General features: G+C 34.2%; 1 protein-coding gene across 1 annotated transcript in view; it reads left to right on the top strand.

Annotated features, from left to right (window-relative positions):
• Positions 1–14047, top strand: part of RYR3 (ryanodine receptor 3) — a 224193-nt gene that overhangs the window by 191357 nt on the left and 18789 nt on the right. Inside the window, exons 78-90 of the mRNA XM_027879319.1 lie at positions 2210–2261; positions 2932–2982; positions 3258–3357; positions 3610–3689; positions 4033–4109; positions 5703–5776; positions 6019–6036; positions 6523–6603; positions 6987–7075; positions 7453–7581; positions 7970–8074; positions 9177–9258; positions 9898–11222. Of these exons, the coding sequence (XP_027735120.1) occupies positions 2210–2261; positions 2932–2982; positions 3258–3357; positions 3610–3689; positions 4033–4109; positions 5703–5776; positions 6019–6036; positions 6523–6603; positions 6987–7075; positions 7453–7581; positions 7970–8074; positions 9177–9258; positions 9898–11222 (2263 nt within the window). The remainder of the gene's footprint in view (positions 1–2209; positions 2262–2931; positions 2983–3257; positions 3358–3609; positions 3690–4032; positions 4110–5702; positions 5777–6018; positions 6037–6522; positions 6604–6986; positions 7076–7452; positions 7582–7969; positions 8075–9176; positions 9259–9897; positions 11223–14047) is intronic.

The raw sequence follows: 14047 nt of genomic DNA on the forward strand, positions 1-14047 counted from the left end.
CTTGTCCTATTGTTGGTTGCCTGGGAGAAGAGACCAAGCCCCACCTGGCTATAACCTCCCTTCAGGTAGTTGAAGAGAGTGATGAGGTCACCTCTAAGCCTTCTCTTCTCCAGACTAAACAACCCCAGCTCCCTCAGCCTCTCCTCATAGGACTTGTGCTCAAGTCCCTTCACCAGCCTCGTTGCTCTTACTTACTTGCTGTTAACTTACCAACTTTTGTGCTGACATCTGATTTCACTTTTATAAGCTCATGACACTAAACATGACGGGATTTTCTTATATTGTCTCAAACGTCCAAGGGCATTTAAATGGGTAAAACAGAACAGATGCAATACAGTTTTTCTTTTTGGTATATGTTGCTAAATAAAATGTTATTGACATGACAGATTACCCATCTTCCTAAATTGTATACAGCTTTGTTTGATGTTTGGGAGTCATACATTCCAGGAATGAACTGATGTTTTGTCTGTGGAATTACTATATAAATGATAAAGACATTCTTCAGATACAGAAAAAGCGCCCCAACTTTTAATCCCCTTTATAATCATGAATACATTTCATAAACTCTATCAGATTAAACATTGATCTGGCTTTTAATATTTCCAGTTTTTCTCATTCTTGGTTTGTTTATTTATTTTAACCATTTATCTTTCATTTTTCTGAGATTGACTGTTTTTTCAGTAGGCAAAAAGAAGCAGAAGAAAATCAATCATTTCTCAATGCATATGATGCCCTGTGTATAACATCATCCTACTGGGAATACTTTACAGATTTAAGCTACACTTGTTTGTACTTTATTTGCAGGACAAAATAACTTCCACATCACATGTACTTATTTACTGATTGCAGTGTCCATAAAAATTATTTATTTTATAAGAATTTCAAAGGTCTAAGTCACATATTTACAAATGGAACACAAGCGTAATAGCTTACATTAAACACAGAAAGAAAAGAAAGGATAAAGCATCCAGTTCTCTAGTCACATATCCTTGTCATCGGGATAGTCTGGGTAGAATGTTGTCATGAATGGTGATTTAGATCACTTAAAGAATCACTGTGAAAGGCATGAGCAAATATAGAGCAGCATAGGAGGAGTCCTTCCTATGAGGAGGAAGGTTCAGCAGAGATAACATGCAATGAACTGACTGGAGACCACATTTCCCGTCACCTGGTGGAGAGGAGGTAGAGAATTCAAGAGTGAAGTTGAACCCAGTAAGAAGAGGGGAAGGGTGTTTTATGATTTGGGGTTTATTTTCTTATTATCTTACTCTGATTTTTATCAGAGTATAATTTTTATAATTTAAACTAATTTCCCCAATTAGAGTCTTTTTTGCCTGTGACAGTAATTGCTGAGTGATTTCTCTCTGTCCTTTTCTCAACCCTTTAGCCTTTTGTTATATTTTTTTCTCTTCTGTCCAGCTGAGGAGCAGCTTAAAAGAGCAGGGATGATAAAGCAGCAGGGATGATAGAACAGGGTGGACAGAGCAGCTTGGATGGGCACCTGGCATCCAGCTACAGTCAAACCACCACACTTTTTTCCCTTTCAGTTCCATTCATTTTCATGCATTTAAATTCAGTATAACCTTTACACTGAGATAAATATTGACTATTTTTGACCTTTTAAAAGCTTGGTAAGTACCCAATACAGAAATAACAGCCTGACTTCTCATAGAAACATAAAGTCTATAGGAACTGCTGGTTCAATCAGAGTACCTTCCCCTGGTCTCTCCTGGTAATAGATGTGTGTTCTTTTGGTTTGTATTCATTACATTTTACTCAGTATGTCAGAAAAGGTTTGTTGATGGTTATAGTGTATCTCATTGCAAGTTTCTGGTTTGACTTTAGACTGTTGATTAAAATATGCATTTTTTATGAGTATTCCAGTGCTTCATATAGTTTTTCTGTATGACTAACATAATCTTGCCATCTCACAGTTCTAATTTATATCTCCACATTATTGTTCTGTGCCTACAACAGGCAATGATTCTTACTTATCCAATATGACTAAGTATTCAAGTTGTTTATTCAAAAAGTTAGATTTGGATTTGGATAAGAAAATACATTTATAATATGATTTTCAAGTGTAATAGCTTGTCAAGTACATGTGTGTCTAGTTTAATAAAAAATGAATTTAAATATTAGTAGGCATATGACATCTTTATATTACTACAACATAAAATAATTTAAAATATTTTTTTACTCTTCATAGTAAACTAGAAGATGATCCTTTATATATTGCCTATTCTGCAATGATGGCAAAAGTAAGTATATAATTTCAACCTCTATTCCTTATTGCACTCAGGTACTGCCCATTAATTTTAGATTCTTCTTAATTTTTTTTCCTGTTTTTTACATGGACTGCTTGAAACTAGTAATTTCTGTATTTTTAATGCAGCAAATGCTGTTCAGAGTTACATATATAATGAGAAATTTCCTACCTTAAAAAAATACTATACAATTATATTCCAATATATATACAATACTATTCCAGTAGGTGCAGTCCTACAGTGCTATCACTTGGCACTTTGTTTTGTACATGGTTAACTCATGAGCAGTCTCAACATGTTACTTATCTTTATTCTTTGGGTAATCATTTTGGACTTAATATTTGAAGTCTGTCAAAAATATGTTAACAATTTTTGGAACATATAGATTCCAGCTGACTCATGAGATGGCAGTTTGACTGTGAAGATAAATATTATGGATATAGAGATATGGCACAAGAATGTACAGCCTGCAGTTACAGAGTGTGTATGGAGTTGGATGAATACCCTGAATTACTCATAGATTAGGGAATATCAGCACAAGTATTTGCAATTATGGGGGTTTTAAATCTACTTAATACCTTTAATTATTGCTTGAAAAAAAATTTGGCCACTTTTATAGAAATAATAAGCAAGATCTTATGATTTCTATTTTTAACATAAAAAGAGCTGCCAGGAAGAAGAAGAGGAAGAAGAAGAAAAAGAAAAGACATTTGAGGTGAGAGTTTAAATAACATTTCTTTCTTATTATCTAATGTGCAAGTATTTAAAATATATCCACTAGAATAAATGCAAGAATAACATAACACAGTGTGTGTTGAGCTGGTTTACTAAGTTATTCATAAGAAACAAAGATGGTTTGTTATGCAGTTTTGGAGTCAAACAACCCATGGATTATGAAGGCAGACAGTCTTCAACTTCAGATTTCTCATCTTCCTATTTTTTCTGGGTCAGTTCCAGTCTGTATTCTCTAATTTTTCTTCCCAAACCCAGGAGAAAGAAATGGAAAAACAGAGAACACTCTATCAGCAAGCTCGCTTACATGATCGTGGAGCTGCTGAGATGGTCCTTCAGATGATTAGTGCAAGCAAAGGTAATGCTCTGTGAGGTATTTAAAGTATACATGGTGTACGTCATAGGTTTTAATAATGTTATGCATATACATACATAGTGTATTGTCATTATATATATATGTGATATATAAATCATATACAACTTTTTTATGATAGATGATGTGGCAAAATAAATGTCAGTTACAACTGTGCTAGGTAAAATTTCCAGACCGCATTTCTGATTGAACAGTTCATAATTGCAAGTTTTAATGACTGTATCCTTGTTCTGACAGGTCATACAGGGCCCATGGTTGTTGAAACACTAAAACTTGGTATTGCTATTCTAAATGGTGGAAACACCATAGTTCAACAGGTAATGCTTTCCTAACTGCTATGAGTCTTGTTTGCATAAAAGTAATTTTGAGAATTTTAGTGTCCTGTTGTTCATTTTAATGCACTTAATTTTAAGTCAAACAGTGAAGAAATTTCAGTGAATTTTTGGTGTGATAAGAATTATGCTATTGCATGTCAGTAATTTGCATTTCAAGGAATTCATTCAGAAACTTGATAACTCGTATAATTTTATATCATTAATAATGTTATTATTTTTACTATTGTTAGTTTAGTTGATAAATATTAATAATTAACTGTTCATGTTTATTTTGTATTTAATGTTAATATTATATATTTTACTCCCCAAAATACATAACCTGCAGAAAATGCTGGACTACCTGAAGGAGAAAAGGGATGCTGGATTTTTTCAAAGTCTTTCGGGCTTGATGCAGTCCTGCAGGTAAAAGCATAAATTTTATTATTACAGATTCAGTTTTATTCATTTTGGTGGCTTATTTCTCAGTTCAGGTGGATGGGTTAGATGTAAATTGCAGAAGTCAGAGGTTGTAGAACTCTTGTAGGAAAGTTTTGTGTATCAATACAAATAGGAATAGTCTGTTAATCTTTTGGAGTACTCTTCCAAAGGAAAAAAATAAGCAAAAGACTGTGCATGCCTTTGAAGGCTTAGTTTGGAGAGGCAGAAAAGTAAAATGTAATGGCTCCTTTACTGATCCTAGATCCCTCAAGTTTTTAGGATGGAGAAAAGCCATTACTGAGGGAGAGACAGGCCAGTGGAGCTCTGATAATATTTCAGTTTCTTCACACTTCTGGCAAGCTGCATAATCTCTTCTTTTCATCTGAATCCTCTGCATATGTATCAGGTTTATTAGAGGTGGCATGTGGCCAGTGAAACTGCAGTAGTCCATTCCCTTGATGAACCAGAAATTCAAACTAGTTAAGGTAAAGGACTCCCAGACAGGAGAAAAACTGTTGGTGTTTCTGATTACTCTTACAGTAGACAATTTCCTTTTCTAAGCCTTTTAAAGCACCAGAAGGGTTCTGAAGGAGTAGACTGGGAATTAGAATTCAGTATGAAGACAGGATAAAATGTGGAAGGAATGGTGACCTGCTCTGTAGAAATTATAGTTGAATAGTTGCAGCCTAATTAAATAACATCTGTCTTGTAATTTTTCCATTTATGTAAAACACTTTAGTAGGGATTTGCTCAAACAGGCCCTGCCGTGATGTTACTACCAATTGTGTATGTCTATCACTCAAGACTTAATTAAAAATGGTTTTGATAAAATGACTTGAACAGTGATAAGAGAATGAAAATGATGTTTTAAAAAATGTGTTGTTTTTTTTTTTTTAATGATGTCACTACACAGAATATGTGGCTGCATCGCTATTTAACTGAACTACAAATTTGATAATCATAGAATTCTATTTTGACTGGGTGGAAAGTATTCTGCTATTCCACATGCCTAGCTATGACAAGTTAGCAAAACAAAAATCAGATATCAGTTTCTTTTGATCCTTTGAAGATAAGGAATCTCTGATTACATTTCTGTCTTCTAAATAAGGAATCAGAAATTTCGTACACCTTCCGAATAACATAATAATGCATGCAGTAACAATAGAAGTAATAGTGACAACTTAGTGGAAAACAGTGTAAGTGAGAAATAACTGCAGTAATGTCCTTTTGGAGGCAGGTTTAAGGCATCATTAACAGCAATTTTCAGGTTCCTTTTCCACTCCTCGTTTATACATGAAATCATGAATGACATTACCGGGAGTGCAGTTACGTAAGTGGTGAGACTTGACCCAAGACTTAATTCTTTTCAGAAATGCACACTGCACCCTTAGTTTCATCCAAAGTTTAATTTTTTAAATTTAATATGAGTATTTAATAAAATATATATCAATGCGTATCATAGTGGGTCAAGAGTAGTCGTTGAAGGCCTCCAGAGATTTTATAGCAGGAAATAATTATCCACTGTGTACTACAGTGCTTTTTCCTGTCTGTGCTGTTTGTTTTTTTTCCAAATATAAGTGTTCTTGACTTGAATGCGTTTGAGAGACAGAATAAAGCAGAAGGCCTGGGAATGGTTACTGAAGAAGGAACTCGTAAGTAGAATGAAATTGATTCCAGTAGTGCTTCAAACATTATTTTGGCTCCCTTTCTTAACTAGAACTGTTACTTACTGTGGCTTGAGGTTTCTGTTGTTAAACATACTATAAGTAACTCTAGGCTTTGACTTCTGAATATGCTTTATTTTTGCGATATCTTTAGCAATAATTCTTAAGAAAAATACTGTAATTTCCAATATTCTTATCTTGTATTCTTGTTATTTTTCTTTGATCCACAGTCATCGTTCGTGAGCGTGGTATGTTTGGGTTTACGGTTTTTGATACTCTTGTTGCAAAAGTGTGTTGCAAATACAGAGAGAAATCTCTCATTGCATCTTCTCAGATATCTTTAGGTTTAGCTTTGTGGTCTGCAGCAGGTTGTGTGTTCAGCTTGGATAAAGAGTTTGATGCTTATTAAAGAAGTGTCACTCATATTTAAGGCATGATTTTAGTTATGACTAACAATTTACTTATTAGATATGTATCTTGTTGCTTTTTTTTTTTAATTAGTGTTGGTTTTTTAACCATGGATGCATTGAAGTGCTAAATACTTTTGCTCTGCTTTTTCTGTTTCAGTTTTTCTTTTCATTATTATCAGTCTGTTTCTTTTAAATTGCTTTAACGCTTTTAAAATACTGGTTTTTTATTAAAATTCCAGTTTTAAAGGTTACTGTAAGACTATGTGTTCTGCATAATTAATCATAACAATTGTCATATAATCATTGCATTTGTATATTTTAAAGGTGAAAAGGTCTTGCAGCATGACGAATTTACTAGAGATCTGTTTAGATTTTTGCAACTGCTCTGTGAAGGGCATAACAATGGTAAGTGAACTGAATTTTGGGGGAAATATGTGGTGAGTCTGTTCTTAAACAGAGTTGAATAGAACCAATTCTAATGGTTTTTTTTTTCCTCTCATTTAGTTTTCTGAGGCAAACTGGCATGACAAAAATTTGAATTGCAGAGTTCCCTTGGATTTTTAAGTCAAAATTTGTGATATATTACTAGTAAAGCCTATTCCAAGTTATGTGGGTAACATTTCATCAGTTATATTTACATTGTGATCTACTGTAGTTCAATTCGACCCATAAGCATCTGTACCTAACACAGTACTTAAAAATAATGCATTCTCCATGAAATAGGAAAATAACCTTGTATTATTTTTTTTCCTTTATACCAACCAAGAACAATTCACTTCTTATTTCAGATTTTCAGAATTACTTACGTACTCAGATGGGCAACACCACAACAGTGAATATTATCATTAGTACAGTCGACTACCTCTTGCGTCTTCAGGTGAGACAAAAACAGAGGAAAATGGATTATAAAATATTTGCCTTTCCTTCACTTTTATAAATTCACATTTTACTGGAATCAAATATGAAAATTCTTTCTAAAGGGATATCTAAAATAAAGAATTCTGATTTATTTAATATTTTCTTCCTTTGAAAATAGATGTCCTTTCAGAATTCTTTGTGAAATCGGAAGTTTGTTGACTGATTTCATGGTTCATTTCTGATGAGAGTGCAAAATATTATTGTAATGAGAAATAGATTGATACACTAAATTTCATCTGAATTGCTGATTAAGCTTTTGGCAATACAAATGCAGGCAGTAAATACTGCATATTGAATTTAAAACTAGAAAATATAATGTGGTTTTTTTTTTCTTAGGAATCCATCAGTGACTTCTATTGGTACTATTCAGGAAAGGATGTCATTGATGAGTCAGGACAACGTAATTTTTCTAAAGCTTTGGCTGTCACCAAACAAATATTCAATTCCCTTACAGAATATATCCAGGTAAACAGAATGCTTTACTCAAGGTACTAACAGAGAAGTTCTATGATTACATGGCATGATTGTGTTCTGTCATAAATTTGTAAATACTTTGGCTTTATTTTTTTAAATTTGGATTTAAAAAAATGGAAGTCACTGGACCAGTGCAAAGTGAAAACTAAAACATACGAATGGCTACATATTTTACATGATACAATCTGGTATCTATGCCCTAGATACCAAAGTACCAAAGAGATCTTGGAAAACTTTCACATGTAGCTCCATGGAAGCCTGAAATGTCTTTTTTTTTTTTTTTTGGTGGAGGAGAGGGGAGAGGACAAATCATAGGAAAACAAATGGTTTTATTTGTTTTATTTCACAAATAAAAATGTGGCTTTCTTAACTTTTTTAGGGCCCTTGCATAGGTAATCAACAGAGTCTGGCTCATAGTAGGCTGTGGGATGCAGTTGTTGGCTTTCTCCATGTCTTTGCCAATATGCAAATGAAACTTTCACAGGTATTTTTAGTATTTAAGTAATTCTTCTTTGCATATGTTTATAACTTAGTCAAGTTGCAAAGTAGTTAAACTGCTGATACTCTTTGGTTGTGAAAGGGCTGTTGCAATGTGCAGGTCCAAGACGGAATCTCAGGACTAACATCTTCGTATCACTCCTTTTAGCATTAATTGTCGCTGTGCACCTACCTTTACTAATATCAAACTTGATGCTTACAGCTCAATTATACCTTTCTGATAATGAATGTGGCAGTTTGGTCTCTTCCTCCCTGTTGCCAAAACCTGATGATCTCTCAGCGCAGAAGCACCATTGAAAGCATGGTTCCCATGCAAAAGCTAAGTAGGACAAGAGAAAAGCTGAGAAAGATTCAAAGAGGGAAGGAATGTGACAGTTGATCAGCTTGTCCAGTTAATTAATCACAAACACTGAGCGGGAGGGAACAGGCAGTGTGCATTGTGGAGTCCCACCTCAGTCCACAGTATCAGGATTCTGTGTTCTTTTGTGAGTTCTGCTCAATGTATCCGTACACTCATGCTCTAGGTGCTGAAGGCAAACGTGCAAAGAGCAATTTCCTCACTCTTATTCAGTGTTTCTTGCTATCCTCTGACATTAGGTTTCTTCCCACCCTACAGAATATATCAGAAATTTGAGAATACCTAATAGTATTTAGGTCCTTAATCACAAATCTATGTTAGACTTATCATGTTCTGTATTTAAACTAAGCAGTTCTAGTTCTCTTTGAGTGGTAATGCATTATGCCAATAAATATTCCCAGTGAAGTGAAAAAGGATAGATTTTTTTTCTTAGATACTTCCAGATCTCTGTAGCAAGCAATTTTTTTAGTTTCTGCTGTCCCTTATCTGCACTTTGTTATTCCTTAATGCTCTATCAAAGCCTATCTTTATGGTATTAATACCTCTGCTCTAGTAAGTTACATGTTGTATTAGACCTCTAATAGTAATCATAATAAAATGACAATGAAATGTTGGTGAATAATGTGAACTACATTTAGCTGAGCATTTTTAATACTGTTTTACTCTAAATTTATTTAGTTTTCCAGATAAATACTAAGAAAAACCAACCTTATTCTCCATTTTTTTACAGGACTCGGCTCAGATTGAATTGCTTAAGGAACTACTAGATCTGCTAAAGGATATGGTAGTGATGCTCTTGTCACTGCTTGAAGGTTGGACCTTTTTTTCTTTATGATCAAATATAATTATATCACTTTAATAATGTAAAGCACAATTATTATGTTAATCTTTCTAAACTGCTTTTTAATTGCCTTTATGTAATATCGGGGGAAAAAACATACTTCATATTTCTTTAAGCATTATTCTGGAATATACATGTAATGTAATATAATGGCCAGTCTTCGCGAACGAAGAACCGGGGAAGGTCTTTGCACCTTCCAGCCTGCACATTGGATTTTTTAGGTGAGACACAGTGTGCACGGAACTGAGCCCACCCTTTAATCCTGAGGTTCATCTGCCGGGGCCAAGCACGCTTGGACGGTGGCAGCGAGGTCCTCAGGATGTAGATGGATTGCCTTACAGGGCTAACGAGCTCCATCTGCCCAGGGAGTGTCCTAACCGGGAATCGAACCCGGGTCTCGGAGTTGACAGCGCCGTGCCTTAACCACTTCACCACCAGGGGCACTCGGAATATACATAGTCATTAAATAGAGGGCTGCTACAGAAAAACGTGTTGAAAGAAAAAATATTAAGATTTAAGAATATTTTTGTTCTGTTTTCAGCAGAAATATGAAATGTCTTTATTTGAAATGTAACCACCAAATAACTTCCTGTTTTAATACATGACCTAGGTAACGTTGTAAATGGAACTATCGGAAAACAAATGGTAGACACGCTTGTAGAATCATCTAGCAATGTAGAAATGATTTTGAAGTTCTTTGACATGTTCCTGAAGTTAAAAGATCTGACTAACTCAGATGCTTTCAAAGAGTACGACCCAGATGGTAAAGGAATAATTTCAAAGAAGGAATTTCAGAAATCAATGGAGGCTCAAAAACAATATATACAGTCAGAGATTGATTTTCTGCTGTCCTGTACAGAAGCTGATGAAAATGATATGTTTAACTATGTTGACTTTGTGGAAAGATTCCATGAACCAGCCAAAGACATTGGATTTAATGTAGCAGTACTGCTAACAAACCTTTCAGAGCACATGCCTAATGATTCACGCCTTCAGAGCTTACTTGAACCTGCAGAAAGTGTTCTTAATTACTTTGAACCATATCTTGGCCGTATTGAAATAATGGGTGGGGCCAAGAAAATAGAAAGAGTTTACTTTGAAATCAGTGAATCCAGTAGAATGCAATGGGAGAAGCCACAGGTAAAGGAATCCAAAAGACAGTTTATATTTGATGTTGTAAATGAAGGTGGAGAGCAAGAAAAAATGGAACTCTTTGTTAATTTCTGTGAAGACACAATCTTTGAAATGCAGTTAGCATCTCAGATCTCTGAAACAGATTCTACTGAGAGGCCTGAGGAAGAGGAAGAGGCAGAGTCTGCTTATGTAGTGGATATTGGAGATGATGAGGAAGAAGAAAAGTCTCTGGAGCCTGCTTCAGCTTTTGCAGTTGCCTGTGTTGCAGTGAAGAAGAATGTTGCCAACTTTTTTAAAATGGTCACTGTTAAGAACCTAAGGAAACAATACAGGAAAGTTAAAAAGATGACAGTAAAAGAGATGGTGAAAGTGTTTTTCTCCTTTTTCTGGATCCTATTTGTAGGGACATTTCAACTGTTCTTTTCTGTAGTGTGGGGAATATTCAAGATTCTTTGGAGCACTGTATTTGGGGGTGGCCTGGTTGAAGGAGCCAAAAACATAAAAGTTACTAAAATATTAGGGGATATGCCTGATCCAACACAGTTTGGAATCCATGATGATGTTATGGAAGCAGAAAAAGCTGAAGGTGCTGAGCATGGCATCAGAGCTGAACTTGTGCAGTTTGTGAAGGGTGAAAAGGGAGAAAGTGACATAATCGCAGACATTTTTGGCATTCCTACGAAGAAAGAAGGTGGATCAAAACATACTCATGATGCTGGACTTGGAGATATTGCAGAAATCCTTGGTACTGAGATACAGACATCCTTAGAAAACACAGTTCATAAGAAAAAAGGATTACAGGTAAATTAAAGAGATTTACTACTAATAATAAAAAGATAGTTATTTGCCATTTAACTGATCGCTAAATGTTATCAGTGAGAACATACTTTACAATCTGTACTCATTTAAAACCCAACAGGAAAGTTTGCACCGCAGAAAAATGCAGCCCAGTGTTTAGATTTCAGTGCAGTAAATTGTTGTTACTGTTCATTTGACTTTATTCAAGACAAAAACTGCTGGCAAATTTCTAGGCACAGTTTTTGATTTAACTGGTTTATGATCTTGTTTATTCTGCATACCCCATTTTTTCACAATATATTTCAATTACTTTTCCAATTTATTTTCTACGTAATATGCCTTAACATTATCATCTTTCTTTTACTTTACTGATCGCATGCAATACTTTTATTCTATTATTTGAAATAAATTCTGTTTTATAATAATTATATTTAGTTCCACTCAGCTGCACTGAATAGAATATTTTTCTGTTTAAAAATGGATTGAACTAAATGTGAAAACCAAAATTAATTTTTATATTTGGAAGGCATGTTTCACTCTACAGTTCAGATCTGTTTCTACTTGTTATTCAAATATATCTTTCACCAGTAATCTCTTTATGCTATACTCTCCAGATATTTTCAAGATAAATCTGAACTGTACAACTTCTTAGTTCATTATTTTCTCTTAATTCATGTTTTTCTCCAATATTTGGTTCTTGCTTGATCAAACTATATTTTTCAATTTTTTTTTAATTCATTTTTGTGGGTGTACTTAAAAATTAGTCTTTAAAAATCCTGCCTCATTTAGCATAAACGCAATGTGGTTGGTATTTAAAAATACTATTTTAACTTAAGAATCTTAGCAGGTATGAGTAAATACCTTAAAATTTTCTTCAGCAGTGGTTGAAGTAAATATTTTAATTCAAATCTGAATAAACATTTTAGAATTTGCTTTACATTGATCCATACATTTCTCACAGATGTGTTTGTAACTATTGATAAAACAGTTCAGAAATTTTTGCAAATACTTCCAGTCAAGTCAGTTGTGATATTTATCCAACTCTTACCTTTAATATGTTATCTAGTGAAACTTACCAATATAATTTTAATAATTACAAAAACTAATTCTATAGTACAGAAATCACTACTCGCAGTGTGTATATAAATGGTTCAAGTAATCCAGTGAGAGCACTAGATATAAGAATTAAGTGGAGCTCAAAGTAGAAACAGCAATGTAAGAATCAAAAATTCCTTTCAGGAAATCTTATGTCTTCCTTAGGCATCTGCAATGATAAAATTTACACAAATGGATAGACATAAAAATTCACTTCTATATACTGGAAAAGCAACTGTGTAATAATAAGGTCAATGACATTACCATATAGCCAGAGAAACTGCAAAATAATCTATGGAACTCTATATGAGGAAGACTGCTAGCACTTAGTTTTTACTTTGAAGTTACATAGGAATCTGTGCTGAGAGCTGTGTGGATTCAGAAATGAGAAAATTTATCACAGTAAATAAAATAAATCAGCAGTAAAATCAAGAACTAACTGCAAAGTTGCCTTAAAATAGCCGATAAAAATCAGTGAAGTGATGTATGTTGCACAAAAAGTTATAATTTTATGTGCAAAATGTTGCATTTTGAGCTCATTGCTACTGTTTGGTATGACATCTTGGGAATATAATAGAGTTGTATAAGAGTATCAGTTCAATGAAAATGTCAATCACGCAAACTGAAGTTCTGAATGTGGAGAAAGGAATAGACAGGAAAACTCCAGAATATTGCTACGCTTCATGAACCTGTGTCTTGAAGACCAGGTTCCTACATTTTGAAAAGAATGTGGTAAAACTGAATAAGGTTCCATGAAGGTCAGCAAGATCTCAAAACTAGATATGGAAAAAATCTTATGTATGGAATTAATTGGGTTTCTAGGCTCTTCAGCCTAGAAAACTGAGAAAGCATATTATAGAGGGATGGAAAGAGATAGGGATTTACTCATTCTTCTACCACCCTACCCCTTAAAAGAACCAGGCATCATCAAATGATCTCTGAATTACCCTCCACTTGCTTGAAATCCTAGAGGACACTCACTGTGAAACAGTTACACATGCATGGTTTACTAGATGAGGTTCCACAGATAATAGGTGAGATAGCCAAGGCAAGATCAATTTAGTAAATTTGTTTATGAATCTTTTTCCTTAGTGTCCACAAGAGATAGGCATCGAGATGAGTAGTGGGGCAAATACAGATAATTGTACTTAGGCATTAACTAGAAAAGTAGGACCAATACACAACTGCTGTCTAAGAATTTCAAGAGAATACAGAAAAGGATTAGGACTTAAGATAGGTTTTTGCAAAAGGGTATGGAAACAAATTTAGGCACTTGAGATTCCTTTGTGACTCTAGGACTTCAGGGCCTGCATCTCTTTGATTTCCACTGAAGCTTCAACTTTCAAACCGCATTTGAAATTAGTTACTTTGATCTCATAATATGAAGCCTGAAGGTGTTTGACATCCAGGCCCCAGCTTCTTTGCTGCAGTTAGCCATCTGTAAAATTGTATATTGGTTTTTCCTTATCTCAAGGGAATGTTGTAAACACATAGGAGGGTTGTGAGGTGTGCCAGTAAAGGTTTAATGAACCATCAGCCCAGCTAAGATAAAGAGCTTGGAGAAAAAATTGTGTAAGTAGAAGTTGTTAAAGTATTTATCTGTTTTCAATTGCATCACTTGATCATGACTAAGTAATTGGGTGTCATAATATCTGATAATTACACAGATTTTTTTCCAGATTTTTGATGATAACATCAATGTATTATTTCTTGTTTCATATTTGAGAAGAGGC

The sequence above is a fragment of the Empidonax traillii genome, unplaced genomic scaffold (genome assembly GCF_003031625.1).
Source record: "Empidonax traillii isolate 1590-97213 ecotype Southwest subspecies unplaced genomic scaffold, ASM303162v1 scaffold53:size2875158, whole genome shotgun sequence".
Taxonomy (NCBI): domain Eukaryota; kingdom Metazoa; phylum Chordata; class Aves; order Passeriformes; family Tyrannidae; genus Empidonax; species Empidonax traillii.